This window comes from Papilio machaon, chromosome Z (genome assembly GCF_912999745.1).
Source record: "Papilio machaon chromosome Z, ilPapMach1.1, whole genome shotgun sequence".
Classification (NCBI taxonomy): domain Eukaryota; kingdom Metazoa; phylum Arthropoda; class Insecta; order Lepidoptera; family Papilionidae; genus Papilio; species Papilio machaon.
This window is the reverse complement of record NC_060016.1, coordinates 9,772,498-9,791,713: the sequence shown is the minus strand read 5'-3', so window position 1 is coordinate 9,791,713 and position 19,216 is coordinate 9,772,498. Positions and strand designations below refer to the sequence as shown.

Genomic DNA, 19,216 nt, shown 5'->3' with positions numbered 1-19,216 from the left:
GAAACGGCTTGACCGATTCTCATGAAATTTTGTGAGCATATTCAGTAGGTCTGAAAATCGGCCAACATCTATTTTTCATTTTTTTTAACTGCGCGCGGACGGAGTCGCGGGCGACAGCTAGTATTATTATACAATTTGGTAGGCAGCTTTTTGGCCGTCATTTTTGGCAGAAAATCTCTATAGTTGTCAATTCTTTTTCAAGATGTAGATTAAAAAAATACAAAAAAAGTATTGATATTCGCCAATTGTATATATACCGTAATAACGAACTGTTTTTTTATAAAGGTTAAGACAAATATAAAATAGTATATTGTACCGTCGCTTCGATTTTTTTAAGGTCGACTATTTCTACTTAGTCAAATTCCGTTTACGTCTAAAAAGTTTATACATAAACATCTGCAAGAATCATTATAGGCAGACATGCAGTCAATATGGTCTTTGTGGCATTTGAACACCCAGTTGTCTGCTAAACATAAATAAAATGTTTAGATTTTTAATACTATAATTAATTTTTTTTTAATTAATTCCAAATAAATTTGACGAACGTAATCGGCTTGTTAAAAATTAATTACTTTCGCCCTTTGAGTTTCAGAAACGTAATTGGTTTTTTAAATTTTCATTAGGTTGATGAAAAGAGCGATGGAGTCGAGGTAGATAAACACTTTATATTGATATTTAAAATAACCTTTATTAAAAAAGAAACCGAATGACTGAAACTTGATAATGGATAATATAGCTGCATCAATTGGCTGCCTTTTGAAATAGAGATTTTAAACCTTTTTTTTTACCTTTCTAATTATACATGCGATTTGTGCTTTATGCCCTATGACATTTAGAGGGTAAAAACTCGTATGACACCTAACTCTTTCAGATCGGTTCATTTGTTTATGCATTAGGTTGCCACAAATGAATTGACACACATATATCAACCCACACGCATACAAATAAACTGACATACAAAAGAAAACATACCCTTGTCGGTTGGCTAATAAAATTCGTAGTAAATCCTTATTAAGACAAAAGATCACATTGAAATTATTGCTTATTTATGATTGATATTAGCTTTACGATATAAAAATATCACACCTTGCAAGGTGACAGGAAACCCTACAGACAATTTCCTGTCACGAAAATATAATGTTTTCCCTTATTATTTTATATCAGAAACAATTAATATATATTATTATTTTATTATATCGGATGGACAAAGGTCAAAGTCATACGTAAAAGAGAAATGGCAGATTCCCAGAAAATTGTCGCTTTTTTTTAATACGGTAACGGTTAAAGATATTAGAGAACATGAAGACCGGACAACGTGAACTAGACTTTCTCGCTCAAACGCTTTAACCACTGATTCAATCTCAGTTGTCAAGTTTGACATGCAGACTCGTTCCACTGTATTGACTTGTTATAAAACTAATAATAAGTTATTATTATTTTATTAATTTAACATTATTTAACAATAGTGGGATTGTTAAATAATGTTAAAAATAAAGTAGCATTGGGTATCGATGGAATCGATATCTTTATAGCATTTTACATTGTATCCAAATAATGTATTTCAGATCCCGTAATATTTTAAAGTTACCATTTATCTACTGGCAAAGTTAACAATATATATATATACTAGCTTTTACCCGCGACTCCGTCCGCGCGGGAAAAAAAATAAAAAACGGGGTAAAAATTATCCTATGTCCTTTTCCTGGTTCTAAGCTACCTGCCCACCAATTTTCAGTCAAATCGATTCAGTCGTTCTTGAGTTATAAATAGTGTAACTAACATGACTTTCTTTTATATATATAGATATTGTACCTATATATATATATGTTTTTGACTATTCGCTAATAGATAGTACTGTAACATGATTAAACTGACGAAAAGATCTTATGTCCTTTCTATAACTACATATAACATTTGAATCTCTTTGGTCACGACATATTTTGCACTGTAATAATTAATAAAGGAGCGTCGAGCGAGAATTACCGAACGTTGGTTCTATGGAAATATTAATAACAAATATTTCAATTATCTTTCCTTTCTCAGAAAAAAATCTATCTTTAACATTTATATCAATACTAGCTATCGCAAACGCCCATGCACTCGTTCTGGAGATACCATTAAACAAATTAAACATTAATCCATCTATCTATACATTGAAACATTCGCATTTAAGTATAATATTAGTAAGATCGTCATCAGCTCAGTACACGTCCCTACTGAGAGGCTCGGAGCCTACCCTAAGTTAGGTGTGACTAGGCCATACTCAACGGCCTGGAAGAACACATAGGCTACTAATGAATTTTTATTTCAATTCCGCTCGGATTGAGTCGCCGACATCTAGTAGCCATTAAAGTAGCAATTTACATAGCAATACCGTGTGGTATTTAATTCAATGCTTATCATTTAATCACTACATAATCGTAGCGAAGTTAGTGACAGACATTTGAAAAGGTATTTCTACTAGAATGTTCTAAATAACTCACAAATCATGTGCACGGTCCGGCGAGCTAACGATCTTAATTAGCAAAATTCTACGCATCGCTTCTCTAGCTCGCGGAATGACGACAATTCATAAATCAATAGCTATTTTATCGGAAAACAAGCTGTTACCCGCGACGCCGTTCGCTTGGAGTTAAAATGTGTTAAAATTTTACCCCTCTCAAATAATTACATGTTTTTAATTATTTATTCTGAAATGTGTTTATATCAAATTAATATCCTTCCGTACAAAACATCACCTGCCACTCTAAGTGACGCTAATAAATTTGACTAAATTTTTTCCCTGAAGGTAAAAGAAAGCTAACCTAATAAATGAATGATGATGAATGTAGTCAAATTTATTTGCCCTTGCCTATTTAGTAATAGAAATCTATGTAAAATTCCAAGTCCCAGTAATATTGTCTGTCCGTTTATACATGAATCAATTAGTTTACGATTTTATTTAATACTAGCTTTTACCCGCTACTCCGTCCGCGCGGAATAAAAAAAAATAGAAAACGGGGTAAAACTTATCCTATGTCCTTTTCCTGGTTCTAAGCTACCTGCCCACCAATTTTCAGTCAAATCGATTTAGCCGTTCTTGAGTTATAAATGGTGTAACTAACACAACTTTCTTTTATATATATACTAGCTTTTACCCGCGACTCCGTCCGCGCGGAATAAAAAAAAAGAAAAGAAAACGGGGTAAAAATTATCCTATGTCCTATTCCTGGTTCTAATCTACCTGCCCACCAATTTTCAGTCAAATCGATTCAGCCGTTCTTGAGTTATAAATGGTGTAACTAACACAACTTTCTTTTATATATATAGATTGATAGATGATATGATACGATATAAATGTAAAACTGAAAAAAACATACATTTCTCTGATTTTCAGTTTCAGAACTACACGAAATATTAATATTTATGTGATATATAAAAAATAAATAAAACCTGGTTTGATTAAATATTGGGAAAACGAACCTTTGATCAGAATTTCATCTGAATATAAATAAAAACGAAATAGTACATATGTATCTGATACATTACCTACTGGTAGCGATTGAATTCTACGAAAATTTCGCTTCGAAATTACAGTCGATATATTTTATTTCAATGTAAATTCACGGTCCTAGATTTCGTGTAACGTGTGACGTAATTTATATTTTTTGTAAGGCAGTTGGCAAGCGATTTGGGGAACAACGAAGTGCTCATCGCTTACGCAACACCAGAGAAACTGTAGATGTATTGCTTCCTTAAAGAAAAAGGGTACGCTAACTTTTTAAAAGACCCTAAGTCTTACTGGCTTGAAAATACCGCCGAGCACAGACTGGCCGTACGACATATTGCTCATTTGGTACCTTTTTTTAAAAAATATATCACAACCCATCTTTGTTATCCCACGAATGCAATTTGATCTACTATTAACTAATATGTTGCACAATGTTGTTATTTTTATATTTTAAAGGCTACGAAATGTTAGCCGTCCTTATAAAATCAATACGCAATCTTTAGTCACACCTACGATGCGAAAGCTTTTACAACATAGGCGTCATATAGACTCCTTAGTCACTGTGTTGTTTTCAAGTCACAATGCATTAATGGGGTGAAACACGTCAATAGATAATGCGTCATGAAATCTCTGTAAAGATATTGTTTTCTCCAATCTTGTGATGTGCATTATCTCATGTTATAGTGCAACTTATTTATATACAACAAGCTATTGTCCGCTATTTGTCCTCTTGGAATGAAATATTAAAATTCAATTCGCAAAATCTCTAAAAACAAATTCCGAAACAACCTTTTCATTTACACTATTTCTCGCTAATTAAATAAAGTTTCGTCTCTCCCGCTTTCATCAAATAGTATCCGTTAAAAGTCCCGTCAGTATCAATTCAGCCATTTCAGAGATTAACCGTAACAAATATTGACTTGGGGACGGACAGAAAGGCATTTAAAAATTATTTATTTGTCATTACTAACGCAAACACATCACATATGAAAATTGTGTTTTGATATTACATTCTGATTCATATACAGTCTGATTTTATTTATTAGTATAGATATGATATGACATTTTTATCTTTTTAAAACAACTTACCATCTGGACCTATGACTGTTTTATACATTTGTGCTTTGACAACGTTTTTTTTTAAGAATAAAAAAATATCTTTTTGGTCTTCTTCATTACTCTCTTGTATTGTTCGTGATCTTCTTAAGATTAGGTGGACTACCATGTTCTTATTTAAATCTATATTTATAAAAAAATCATGTTTGTTACACTATTTGTAACTTAAGAACGGCTGAATCAATTTCGCTGACAATTGATGGGAAGTTAGTTTAGAACTAGGAGACTGATATAGGATCACTTTTATACCGTTTCCGTTTATTTTAATTCCGCACGGTCGGAGTCTTGGGCAAAAGCTATTCGATATTGATAAGATGTGTGTAAAAAAGATATGATGGCTCATAGAGATGTATGACATAGATACATTGCCGTAATGTGTGATGTTACGAAGTAATGATTATTACGTAACAGTTTTAATATTTACGAATCGTTAAAAATTAAACAGAATTTCATTTCATTTCTTTTGTCAAAGGATTACGGTCTGGTTGTTACGAGATCGTTTTTTTGTATCAAGATTAAACTGCCCCGCAATCAGGCCCGTTGCCCGTTTTATAGGGATTCTGCAATAACTGAAACTTTTTCAATACAGTAATTTGATATTACGTACTGGGCAAAATTTGATGTGCCTTGAACTTTTCACCTTTAATGACGCAAGTAGTTCTTTAGAAATTTGACATTTACTTAACAGAAAGTTGTTAAGTACTTACCTTTTTAATTTCTTAGCGTAATAAGGTTTCTTAGTTTTCTAATACCAGATGAAGGAATTGGATTACCGAACGGAGTTATAACCTTGTAATTACGTTACGGATATTTATTACGAGTAACCGTGATTTGTTATGAATTGTTTTGTATGGAAACGGACTTTTTATATATCTACGCGGAATACGCAAAACAGGTTTTTTTCTCTAAATCGATCATTCGTTATTCAAGTCGTAATTATCTTCTTAATCACCTTTTACGGAATCCATCCATATATTTTACGCCTACAATTATTATTAAATACTTTTCACTAAAAACTCTTTATAAAATCCGACATACGTTAACAGTAAAGATGTTGCAATTTTCACGTCGACTATGCACACAAGGACAGACATTTCATTGAATTTATCGCGTGGGATGTTCGTAGTGGACATTGCGAGCTTCCAAAAGGGATACACGTATCCAAGCCTTTTACGTTGGGTGCAGCAGTCGTGAAATCAATTACGGCACCTGAGAGCGAATCGAAGAGTAATGCTAGTTCTACACGAGGGCAGAGCAGTGAAGCAGAGCAGTACACACTGCGTAAACAGTACTTAAATTTTCGATTCTCTCTTACTAATATGTAATTGTTTACTGCTCTACTTGACTTAGCTGTTATCGTGTGATACTAGCATTACATGCCATTCCGCTATGTCGCGTCGTTTCGAAGCGCCAACAAGTGGCTGCTTTGATACTTGACAAAAAGATTGTTTTAAGTTCAAATTCAATTGTGATCTTTGTGTAACAAAAAAAATATTAAAAGGTTGTTCACAGAATGCTTGGAAGTTGACCAAAAGAAAATTACTTCTAAGTATCTTTATGTCGTTGTTTCGTTTAGTTATATAACCCATTGCAATTCTATTGATTTTATTGTTTTATTTGGCATTTGAAAATGATTTTACTTATTTTAAATTAATTTATATTTAAATCATTAGTAATAATTAAGTAATCGTTCTTGTGAGCGTTTCTATAAATCTTTAAATGTAATTCAAAAGAGTGATTTGAAACTTCATTTTAAAACATTTTTAACGTTAACGTCTCAGTTTTCGCATTAAATGACTAATTCGTTCTTTGTATTTTCACCTAAAGCTACTTTAACCAGTACTCGAAAAGCTTTACACTTCATCCTATTTTGAGATTGCAATCCCGTAAAGTGGCTTTTGAGTTTTTTTCTATTTTTTAAATAACTTTTACGCTTGTATTTGTTTGTGGTTTCTTTGTATTTATACGTTACAAATTGATATAGTGTGGTTTTCGTCTGTTAAAATAAACTTGTACGAAACATATTATCTGTTTCATTCTCTTTACAAACAGTCAGTTAAATTATTCAAACTTTCGTGAGATATTATCATTAACTTATATAGGAACGGCTAAAACACTCACATATATATATCAGGTGTCGGCACCGACTAGTTACGAGCCCATAGGGGGCCCTTCATTTCTTCGGAGCGCGCAGTGAGCGACGGGCCGCGTCCGCGAAATAATACCAGTCCCACTCACCCTGTTTTAGAGCCCCCGATGGGCTCGAAACTAGTCGGTGCCGACACCGGATATATATACGTGAGTATTTTAGCCGTTCCTATATAAGTTATACAGAGATTTAAGATTTTAGAGATTTATAACAGTATTTGGCAGCGGATTACTACGATAAAATCATTTGAACTTTATTGATGTTAAGAGTACGAGTAGACTGCTAGTTCGTTTGCATTTCAAATGACGAACACTCAATTTAATTGCGCGGGATGTCCACATCGAATAAAATCTTACCTTGCAGAATGTCCGACAGTAAACATGGAATGCTGGAATTACGTTATGTAACTCGAGCACTCACATGATTTAATTCACTTTCTTAATTGTTATGAAGTTAGATATATTTAGGTCTTAACTTCATAACAATATTGGCAATATATTGCCAATTACTTTTTTTAACATTGATTACATTCTCAACAACGTTCGTGATTAAAAACAGATTTGATTAGTGTCAATTTAAATTACAAAACATTTTTTTTACCTGACTGACCCACGGAGAGAAATGTTTTTAACGTATACATTTTTACGTTCTTGGGTTTATATTTATTTAAGTTCTGTTGTGACCTCTTATAGCCGAAACTATTAAACCGATTTTAATGTGTGACATGTCATTCGACTCGTCTTCTTCCTATGAGTGTTATAAAGTCAGTTATTTTTGATTATTTAATTTAAAATTACTGTTGCGGCAACACCAGCCCCGGGGTTGAGTGGCCATTGCGCATCGCGCAACCTTTTTTGTACATTTATTTTTCTTTCTTTTTTTCCATCTTTTTGATAGACACTAGCTGTCGCACGAGTCAACGTTCGCGCAAATTTAAAAATAAAAAATAAGCCTATGTGTTCCAGAACATTTTCTACATCCAAGTCAAATTTCATGATGATCCGTTGAGCCGCTCCGGAAAAAACCTTCTAACAAACATCCATCTATCCACCCCTCTAAACATTCGCATTTATAATATTAGTAAGATTAAATTATACGAGTACGAGCGAAATTCAAAATGAATAGTGGAGTGTTTTAGCTTTAAACATTTCTTAAGTGCACAGAAACCACAACATGTAGTTGCTACAATTACAATTGAAAATACGTAGGTATAAATTACATGTAGAATTCAAGTCGCAAAAGCATTTCAAATGGGCTAATAAATTTTCACTAGCTTAAAGTGAACGTTAGCGAACACCTGACACACTTCGCTTGAAGTTAATGTAATTTTGACACGACTCAGTAAATGAAAATAAATATTAATGTATACGAAATTTAACCATGTTACTTCTATATTATCTATACATATTAACAATATTGGAGTGTCTTTATGTAATGTATAAATTAAAAAAATACATATTCGTGCCATTAAGTTTTGTACAGAAAAACCAGTGATTAAAATTTTTGTCTGTCTATCTGTATGTCTGCCTGCAAGGCCGCGTTTGTGGCATTTAATCTCCGTAACGGCTGGATTGATTTTAACGAGAACTGGACGGGAAAGTAAGTGATGCACGAAGGTATATTATATGCTACATTGTTGAATTCTGCGTGGCCGAAGTCACGGGCAACCGCTAGTTTTTCTAATAAATATGCTTAAAATAACCACTTGAAACCAAAATAAGCAAATTCAAAGACTGAATTTCTGATACTTCAGCAAAACCGCCAACAACGTAACTATTATTGAGCTTAAATCATGCATAATTCTAAAGCAATCATGTACGATATTCATGCATTCACGTATTGAAACACAGCATTAAGCTCCGTGCATTTCGAACATAAACCTGGCAAACTAAATTCTGAAGTTGTACAGTCAAGGTGAAAAACGTTAGTAAGGAATTAATAATTTTAAACTACAATATATTCTAATTTTAAAAGACATAAGATATCGTCATCCATGTCATTATATTTGTCGTAACAGACAAAATATGTTTTGAAAAGAGATTTTTATCTCAGAAACCCACAGTGAGAGAGAGAAAAGGTGATAATGTTGCATTAAGGAACACATTAGTATTCATTTTCTAACAATAACTCGCCACATGTAAAGATTTTTTAAATGTATCTTATATTTTATCTTAACATCTGTTGTTGAGTGTACATGCAACTAATATGCTGAAAGCAGCGACAGCAAACAATGAAAGTTTAATGAAAATACGTGACTAAAATTATGTTACGAACGAGAAATCACATTTCACGTGTAAGAAGAAAATATGCGAAATTAACATACCAAATAAAATAAATCATTATTCACATATTTTTACTTGCGGATAACAATTACTCGTAGAGCAAACGTCAAATAATAACTATTTAAACAGAAATCTTTTGAAGTAAATCTAAGAAAGCAAAAATTTTAGGGACAATTAAATAATAAAATAAAAAGCAACGGCTCACAACCATCTTCAGACGTTTCCACGTAAATCGGTCTACTCATAACAAAAGTATAACCCAAATAAAATGTCTAGTGAAGCCAATAATTTCTGTCTTATAATGGAAAATAGACATTTCAGAATATAACTAAATATTAAATAAGTATCTAAAGAGATATCAAAGGATGAAAAGGTACGTTTTCTTTGAGGTTTTAATTGACAGAATCCCTACTAAGTCTTAGGAAACCTTTTAATATTTCAATTATTAGTTTCTTTGTAAATTTTGTTAGATCTTTTTTGCTTTTAAAAATACTCAACTAATACTCAATAAGATTATTAAAAATAACGAATATTATTTTAAAGAATAAGTACTAACTGAGCAAAAATACAAATAATCCAAATAAATAATTCTCTAGCGTGTTAAGATGGCCATGTGAATTTCACATCTCGTGACACTTGTATACAAACACTTTTTTTTAACGAAAATGACAGTGATGTAAATATTTTGTCATGACAGTGGAAACTCACCGTAAGACACAATTATGACCCCTTCCATTATCTTTGACAAAACAGAAATAACGATATGTTATATTAAGGAATTTTGATTTCGGAAACCAACGATAATACTTCTCTAAAGTGCCTTTCACTCTGATTTACTAGATCTTAGTATCCAAATTCTCTAAAGAAATACTATTTGAGCACTATGTTGAAAATATTCAATTCCACTGTCTTTGAACGCCATTATGATCAAACTATATCAACTCTACTGAGTCCGTGAACCGTTGAAATTGTCTGAATTATAACTTGAAATTAATTTTGTGGCATTTATTTAAATTCTTACGACCAAAAAATTTTTAAGATGTAATAATATCAATGGATTATTTTATAAGCATTTCAATTTAATTATCGAACAAAATCAGAATAGAAAACACTACTGGTTTAGTGTTTTGTAACATGTAAAATAATGTACAAGAAAGCACCTACTTCACTGATATATTTACTTTAAAGGAAAGGTAAATCCAGTGACGTAAGAGTGTCTTTTATGACGTTAAAACATGTTCCCAAATGACCTACTTTCCCGATCTGCCTCTATTCATACCGACATCGAATAAAAAGTCAATATACAAGGATGAATATTTCGAGACATATTTTTGAAGGAAATCTAAATGGATTTCTTTGTGTATCAATCATATAAAAACTACTTAAGTTGTAGGTACCGTCATAATATGATCAATCTACTTTTAAATTGTCCTAAGTAAACACAAGTGGCACATTAATTTTCCGACTTTATTTGATAAAGCAGCTTTTTGCCACAACTCCGTCTGCGCGGTATTAAAAAAAAAAACTTAAGAAGTCTATGTGTTCTTACAGACAATTTTCTATATTGATGCTAAACTAGCTGTTGTCCGCGACTCCGTCCGCGTGGGATTAAAAAACCTTATTAAGTAGGCTATGAGTTCTTCCAGACCATGTTTTAAATTCCAAATTTCATCGATATCCGTTGAGCCGTTCTGGAGATACCTTCTTCAAACTTCCATGCATCCATCCATCCATCCGAGATTTGCATTTATGATATTAGTAAGATAAAATATTAATTTGATAAGATAAATGTTTTTGATACACTTTATCTATATATATAAAAGAAAGTCGTGTTAGTTACACTATTTATAACTCAAGAACGGCTGAATCGATTTGACTGAAAATTGGTGGGCAGGTAGCTTAGAACCAGGAATAGGACATAGGATAATTTTTACCCCGTTTTCTATTTTTTTTTCCGCGCGGACGGAGTCGCGGGTAAAAGCTAGTTATAGATAAAAATAATTAATGTACAAGCAAATTGCAAAAATTATATCAACGAGAAAAATTAAAAGCGCGTGCGAAAGTGACAACATCAGGTAATTGAACAAAGAAAATGTAATAACGAGTCTCTTCCTGTTTTGTTGAGTAAAAAATTAATTATTGTTCCGTTATACTTTTTAGAGCGTCGGTGGTTCAGAGGTTAAGCACTACTTGCACTCTGCAGGTCCTGGCTTCGAATCCCGTCAAATACTAATGTGGTTTTCGATTTTCTATTAACATAAGTACATTTATTCTGCACGTATCCGAGAGGAAATTCATGGTTGACTATGGCCTAGTCACACTTAACTTTGGGTAGGCCCCGAGCCCCTCAATGATGACGTATAGTTGATGATAATACTTTTTAAAAATACTTTAAATTAAATTATTTTTACATTTTTGACTAAAATTAACAATGATCGCAAGAAGACTGATAAACTGCGAAAAAAAATAGTACTACGAGTAGCAGTTAATTCGGGAAAATTGATCTGCAACTGTATGTATAGATTAATTTGTTCAATTTAGTTTAAATTCAGACATTTTCAGTATTTGTATTTATAAAACAAGAAGGTAAATGAACAAAAGTTTTCTGTTGGTTATATTGTCTATTAGTTCCACTACATAGAGGATAATAAAGTTTGTAGCAAGCTCTATAGACCCCCGTGAGGGAGCTGCCTCGGCAGCTGACGCTGACGGGGTCGCGGACGAAAGCGAAAGCGTGCCCGTGGTCACGTCCCGATGCGTTGAAGGAACAGAGAGGTTTAGTGAGTATGCTTTCAATAAGGAAGAGAATCCCACATAACGACCGCGTCCCCCCCGCCGCGGAGTATGCATAAAGCATTCCTCTCTGGAAAAAAAAGCTATATAGACCTATATTCTGAAAATTAAAAGCATAAAAAAATTTTTTATTTAAAGTTTCACTCTGAGAATCTTATTAAAAACTTTACAATGTTATACAACGTTTTTGCCGTGAAGAAAATTGTACAAGTATTACGTCACATTACTTATTTGATCGTAAATAAGTAAATAGAACAGATGTGTACCTGAGGCCTGAGACTAAGTTTATATATATATATATATATATATATATATATATATATATATATATATATATATATATATATATATATATATTGGCTTCGATACTAATATCTAACGATGTAGACTTCAAATATTTTTTTTATCTTTAAACCTTTCTTAAAAATATACATTATCCTATTAGTGTAACTGAAATTAATCCATTCTGAAAACGGTTAATCCGTTTTCAGAATTGATTCTTCATATAAAGTATTATCTATTAACGGAATTATATTACCCAGACTAAATTTATCTAAGGTTTTATTTACTACTAGCTTTTACCCGCGACTCCGTCCGCGCGGAATAAAAAATAGAAAACGGGATAAAAAATTATCCTATGTCCGTTTCCTGGTTCTAATCTACCTGCCCACCAATTTTCAGTCAAATCGATTCAGTCGTTCTTGAGTTATAAATGGTGTAACTAACACGACTTTCTTTTATATATATAGATATAGATCTATAACCCTTAAACACTCAGTGACACTTAGTATCCACTATGAGAGTCCCTTATAGTCCATTTCCTTACAGTCTTAGCGGTAAAGAACTTGTTAAGTAATTATTATTAGACTAGAAAGATTTATTTCCCTTAATTATATTCAATTGCGGATAAATTAAAAGTTATTGTACGTTTTTGTTACGCCAAAGTTCCATAAATTATAAAGATAAATAAGTTAAATATATCTGTACTAAATTATTGTATAGGTGATCGAGGTCAAAGTCTTTGTTTCGTATCATTAATCTTCCATAATTTCATTTTAATCAATCACTTCACACTCGATGCGCAGTTCTGATCGATGCCGCTGTCTTTATATTTTGTCCTTCAGATCAGACGTAATACAAAAAAGAAACTTTTCATTTTCCTCGCAACATGAGGTACATTATTATATATTTATATCTGTACGCTCTCTCTTGTTTTATCAGTGGAAATTCGAATTAAAAAAAAAACAAAAAAAAATCGTCATTTCTTTCTTTCTTTTTGACATAACAAAGAAAATTTTTACAGTTTTTACAGCAATTTATTAAAAAATTTCAGAAACTCAAGATAGCTTGAAATAATATCGGTGTTAAGAAATGTATCGATTTATATTTCAACGCATCTTCGGTACTTTATTTTTTTTAGAGCTTCGGTAGCTCAGTGGTCTACAGGTCCTGGGTTCGAACCCAAGAATATTAATTTATCTGACGTTCTTACTGTGGAGATGTATAGTAAACTGATGATGATCATCATCTCCTTAACCTTGTCCTACTTACGTAGAGTCGGTGCACCAGGTTTCCGTCCTCCATATCAATCTGTCTGCCGTCATCCCCACTGTCACCCCTTCTTGATCATGTCACCTTTTACGCAATCCATGCATCTCTTCCTAGGCCTACCTCTATCGATGTAACCCTCCACACTCATACTTAACATAAGCTGATGATGATGATGATGAAATTTCAACGTATAGCCTCGCCAGTAACTTACTTGCTTCCTATCCTGGTCAAGACGTTATCGCTCTTTACATCCACCTCCTGCCAGAATATAATCTCGACTCAACTTATGTCCGAAGATAATAATTTCGAAGCAATTTAAATGACACACAATGTAAACCACATTAACATTTTAGCAACACAAAATCCATTATTAAACTTGTTTATGCACTTGTCAGTTAAGGTCGACGATGAATGTTTGCTTATTAAGTGACAAGACTTGTCAAGCGCGTGCAATCCTCACGAACGAACAATAATTACTAAACTTGCCTGCTTGTGTGCTCGTCTTGTAATATATTATGCGTGTTAAATTTTAACTCATTTTACTAATATTATAAATGCGATAGTTTAGATTGATGGATGGTTCAGATGGATGTTTGTTAGAAGGTAAAATTTGGTTTAGATATAAAACACAGTCTTAAAGAAAACATAGGCTACTTATGATTCTGGCATTGCGTACGGTTCCCGTGGGATACGTTTAATTCTCAACTCGATAACTCCGGACCGGTTCAACATATATTATTGAAAATTGGTCAAACACAGTCTAGAATAACACATGGAATGCTTTTAACCCTTTAATAAAACTCTGCGCAGACGAAATCGCGGGTAAAAGCTTGTTATGAATAAAGTCGTTTCAACTTTACATGCCGGCATGACAAGAATATGTATGACTGACAGTTCACCCCCTGCGAAAAGTGGCAGAATGTATTTCGTACAACGGCGCCGGCAATTGTCTAGTCCGTTTCTCTATAGTCAAAGAACTGAACCGTAAACATTGTGTAGGCGACATTGAATCCGACAACACGAAATGCACAATATTCTAAGCAGAGTCACCTGATGCGTCAGAGCCATATTCATAATGAATTCATTCCAAAGGTCGCATCTTTTATATAAAATTTATTTAAGTATGTAGCGTTAGATAATAAAAGACCTAAATTACTGTATCTTTATGTCGCTTCGTGAAAAATACAAATCGATTAATCACCACAGTTCAACTATTATCGTAAATCATATCATAGCACAAGCCTCGAGCTTCATTAAAATAATTACAATGTATTAAGAAATATGTAAGTAAACTAACAAAAATTACTTAATTTTCTTATAAAATAAAAATAAAAGGTAACTTGACCAGCTGTGTACAGCTGTACAGTTTAGGTTACAGATCACAATAGTCTTTATGTACAATCAGACAATTTGGCAGTATAAATAAAATAAAGCAACAGTCGTTCGAACGTTTTGTACACGTTGAGAAGACGACGCGGAAAATTAACTAATAGAATGCAGCTTTTAAATGTTTCTGTAAGAGAAAATGTCGGTCAGTGGTACACGATTAATTGCTTTTCATATTATTAGTATCCCATCGTTTGTGCAATTAACTGCTACTTAATTGGTTATTTATTAGAAGAGAAGAAGCTTGCCTGTTTGCAATAAACAAAACAATTTTTCTGAAAGTGGAACACCGCGGTTTTCCACGACTGTACATATAAATCCGCGTATAAACATACTCCCGAAACTCATTAGCTTCTTGCCAGTCGAACATTCTTATTATAAATGCAAATGTTTGGATAGATGGATGGATGAGTGTTTGTTACAAGATATCTCCAGAACGGCCGCATTTCGATAACTTTTGGTATAGATGTTGGACACATAGGCTACTAAGTTTTTTTTCATCCATGCTGACGGAATCGCAGGTAAAAGCTAGTAAGCTAATAACAGTCAAATGGAAACACAGCTTTCTTTGGAAACATTGGCCATGATGTACGAATAGGCTAGCTTTACGAAGATTTTGTGACGTGAAGTATCCGTGACAGATATATTTCACTGTTGTTCTCTCTCTCTCTCTCTCTCTCTTCACGTCAGTCTTCTGGATGACTTGCTTATTTAATAATTTTTATTTATTTTACTTTCGTGAAAAAAATTACAATGCACCTGTTCACCTTACAATGGTAAAATAAACAGGTGAGTCGGTCATAATTAGGTTGATTAAATTGACTTCTTAAAATAACGTTAATAATATGTCCACTTAATGTTACTGTAATCATGAACCCATTTCGCACAACAAAATTAATTAACGTTTCAGACTAAATGTAAATAGAATAGATGGGACATTTTGATCAAATCCTTTATGCGTAGTTACACAAATCTTTGAATTTCAAATCAGTAAAGTAAAATTGGTAGGGAATAGCACTCTATTACGAGGGTAGAGTCAAAGGAATTAATTAAACATACAGCCCTTTGTTAATTGTCGGAGTTGGGGCGGATTATGCTTATATTCTTGAACAATTCATTTACAGACAGTCTATTGTATAAAATTATCGAGACAATTTTATTATGTTAATATATAATACTTTGAACAAAAAAAAATTAGGGTCTTATCATCGGCCAATAATAGATATAGGTCACAAAGATCACTCTACTATCAGACACTACCAGACCAGTATGGCCAGACCTGATCGAAATATATGCAAAGTACTTAAACACACTTGTTATTTAATAAAAGAATATATTACACTAGCTATCGCCCGCGATTCCGTCCGCGTGCAGTTAAAAAAAATGAAAAATAGATGTTGACCGATTCTCAGACCTACTGAATATGCTCACAAAATTTCATGAGAATCGGTCAAGCCGTTTCGGAGGAGTACGGTGACGAAAACTGTGACACGAGAATTTTATATATTAGATTATTATTATATTATAATAAATTTTAAAAATATAGTGTAATTGTATCTTATGACTTTAATATGAAAATATAATACCAATTACATCGAGATTTATGGTTTAAATTAATTTGACGCGCGGCACCATTTGTTTTTATCAAATACATCAAATGGCAAATGTACAGTTTTTTTTCTATCAATTGATGTCGTTCATTTATAAACGATATCCACAATTTAATTATAATATCTAGTACCTATTAATAATATTCGTATCGTTTAATTACGATCCCACCTGATACTCATGCTTGGTACATGTAATATTAATGTACTAGTTATTTAAGTGCCAATTTACCCTAAGTTATGAAAGTGCCGCGAGCCAAACTTTGTTGAACGAACTATATACAGTATGTTAAACTATCTTCACATAGATTTCCAGGCGGGACACCATGTAGATACGAAAGCGTAAACGGCTGGTCTCTCAGGCAGACAATAACCAAGACTTTCCAGTAGAGATGGTGTTTTAGTCACAGAAACATAAAAATCGTTGAAATTTATTACTCCGTCCAAATCAGCGTCCATTCGTTTCAACATTATATCCACAAGTTCCTGTTATTAAAAATAAAATTTTATTTTTTAAGATTGAATAAGCCATTGCACTACAATTTTTTTAATAATAGCGCCATCTATGATTCAGCAAGGAAGCACGACAAAGATCAGGTTTCTTTTACGCTTTGGTCTTAGTCTCTTCTCTTGTAGACCCACAGATGGCGCTGATTTTCCATTTTACCAAAATATCAATAACGGCAGAGGTAAAGGTCAAAATAGCGAATCTCTTATAAAGCATGTCATCTCTTTCACTCAAACGTTTTAACCATAAGAAAGTAGAAACAAAAACTTATTGCCATTTCTCCCTTTTACAGAACAAAGAAATATATTTTTGTACAATCAATTCGGCCGTGGAAACTCACGTTAATATTATATGTAATTTAGCCAACTACAAATATTGATGTACTGCACAGTACTATTACTAATCAAAATATATTTCCCCAAAGGGACGGTGGATTGGCTAGATTGATTTTGTTTCGATAATGTATAAACTATAGAATCACAATTCCACTTTCTGTTAAACGTAATGTGGTAGCCCTAAGACCATTATATCTTACCTTAACCGCTTCTTCTACATCATCATCTCTTGAAGCTTTCGCCAAGCTTTTCTTCATCAATTGATACATAGTTTCCCGTCGCAAATAACCCTCTCCTAATAAATCATAGCACTAAAACACAAGAGATTTAAAAAAAATACGAAAACAAGTTAAAGCGATTATCGATTGACAAGAAAATGTTGTAAAGCGGGTTTTCTATCTGAAGTCCATGCATACGTAGGTACATGTAAAATGTTGGCCTTATTCTCTAGCATAATTTATGTCGTTTAAAATAATCAATCAAGACTACAAAAACAAATTAGGAAATAAAATTACAGTGAACGCGTAAGTGATTCTCTCTTCCAAGCTGCCGCGAAGGTAGAGTGACATGGCTTTCGCAAAAGTTGCCATTGTCACGTAGGGCGAGGTCCCTCGGTCCAGTGCCACCATTACTCTCTCCATCATGTACGAATCTGTCATTCCAAGACCGGTGTGTAACACGTCTCTAAAGTGGGCTCTGAAAAAAATAAATTACATAGACAGACTCATCCGCAAAGGGAGAGCCGCAATCTAAAAATACAAGTGAGAGAAGTTAGCCGCTATATCGTTTTTTTTAATTCATTCGTCGCGTCCATAAATAATTGTAAAAATTTACCTCGATATAAGATCCGACGCGACTGGTTTATCATCTCTCTTTTGTATTTTAAAAAATATAACCATTATATCTGAAAGAACATTTTTTTTATAATGATCCAGCACTAGTCTAGCCTTTTTTATATTACAAGCGGTCATGTGAATTCGTCGAAATAGAAGCGAATTGCGGATGCGTTGCCTAGACATAGGATAACGGTATTTCCCCTTCCTATGTGCCCCCTTTTCTGCCAAATCCACTTTCTCTTCACATCATTTCCTTACAATAAAATTTTGGGCATAAAAAGAGATTAAAATAAGGCCTCCGGTACACATAGCCATCACACTAAACTCGGAATTACTTCCACTTCACGCATGTACTCTGTCTGGTCGGGATATAGCCATTTTGGCTTGTTAGCCTAGGTAGGATATTACTAGAAAATATTTATTACTTGTTCTAAATGCAATCACTCATTTAATTCCTCTAGAGAAATGTAACTTTATGAGGAATAAAACCAACGATTAATTATGCGCATCAATAAGTTATACGCAATCTAAATAACGTTAGTTATTAAGTAATGGAAATTTATGTTAAACAAAGAAATTCGAATCTAATATTAGTGATAAAGCGGACAATACCAGCATTTTCCTTTAAATATTTTTCCATAATCGCAAATACGAGTAATTGTTAGTACCATTATATGTAAGTTAACCTAAAAAACTGAAACTGTGCCGGTGGTACATCTTTTAGAGCTTACGATGTTTTTCGCAATGTCCTGTCTATTATTTTCTTACTCACTTTCTAGCTCGTCGAAGGTAAAATGTGTACTCTTTTGAATTTCCGCCCATAATCCACCGTGTTTTTTTCTAAACCGAATCTCCTCCATAGGGTCTAAAGATGCATCTAAGGACGCTGACATTTTGTAAAATTACTGTGGTATAGTTTGATAAGAAATTTTATATAAATATTGCAATTAATATGGCAGTCCGAATGTAAATAAAATTTTGACGACTTAATGTCAATATTTCATTTGATTTGAATCAGTGTGACTTTGATTGTCATTAAATATTCGATTATTCGCAATAATTCGATTTTGGCTTGAAACTCCTAATTCTATGCTCTTTTAACTTACCCTTCATCATCTTATATCTATCTACTAGCGACCCGCCCCGGCTTCGCACGGGTGCAA

General features: G+C 33.1%; 1 protein-coding gene across 1 annotated transcript; it reads right to left on the bottom strand.

The window, feature by feature from the left end:
- Positions 1-16,566: 16,566 nt before the first annotated feature.
- LOC106717212 (EF-hand calcium-binding domain-containing protein 1) lies at positions 16,567-19,003 on the bottom strand. Its single transcript, XM_014510947.2, has 5 exons — positions 18,826-19,003; positions 18,052-18,121; positions 17,733-17,913; positions 17,418-17,528; positions 16,567-16,860 (listed from the first exon to the last, which is right to left on the bottom strand). Exons 1-5 carry the CDS (start codon positions 18,944-18,946, stop codon positions 16,675-16,677), a joined length of 669 nt encoding a protein of 222 aa, XP_014366433.1. The 5' UTR covers positions 18,947-19,003; the 3' UTR covers positions 16,567-16,674.
- Positions 19,004-19,216: the final 213 nt, after the last annotated feature.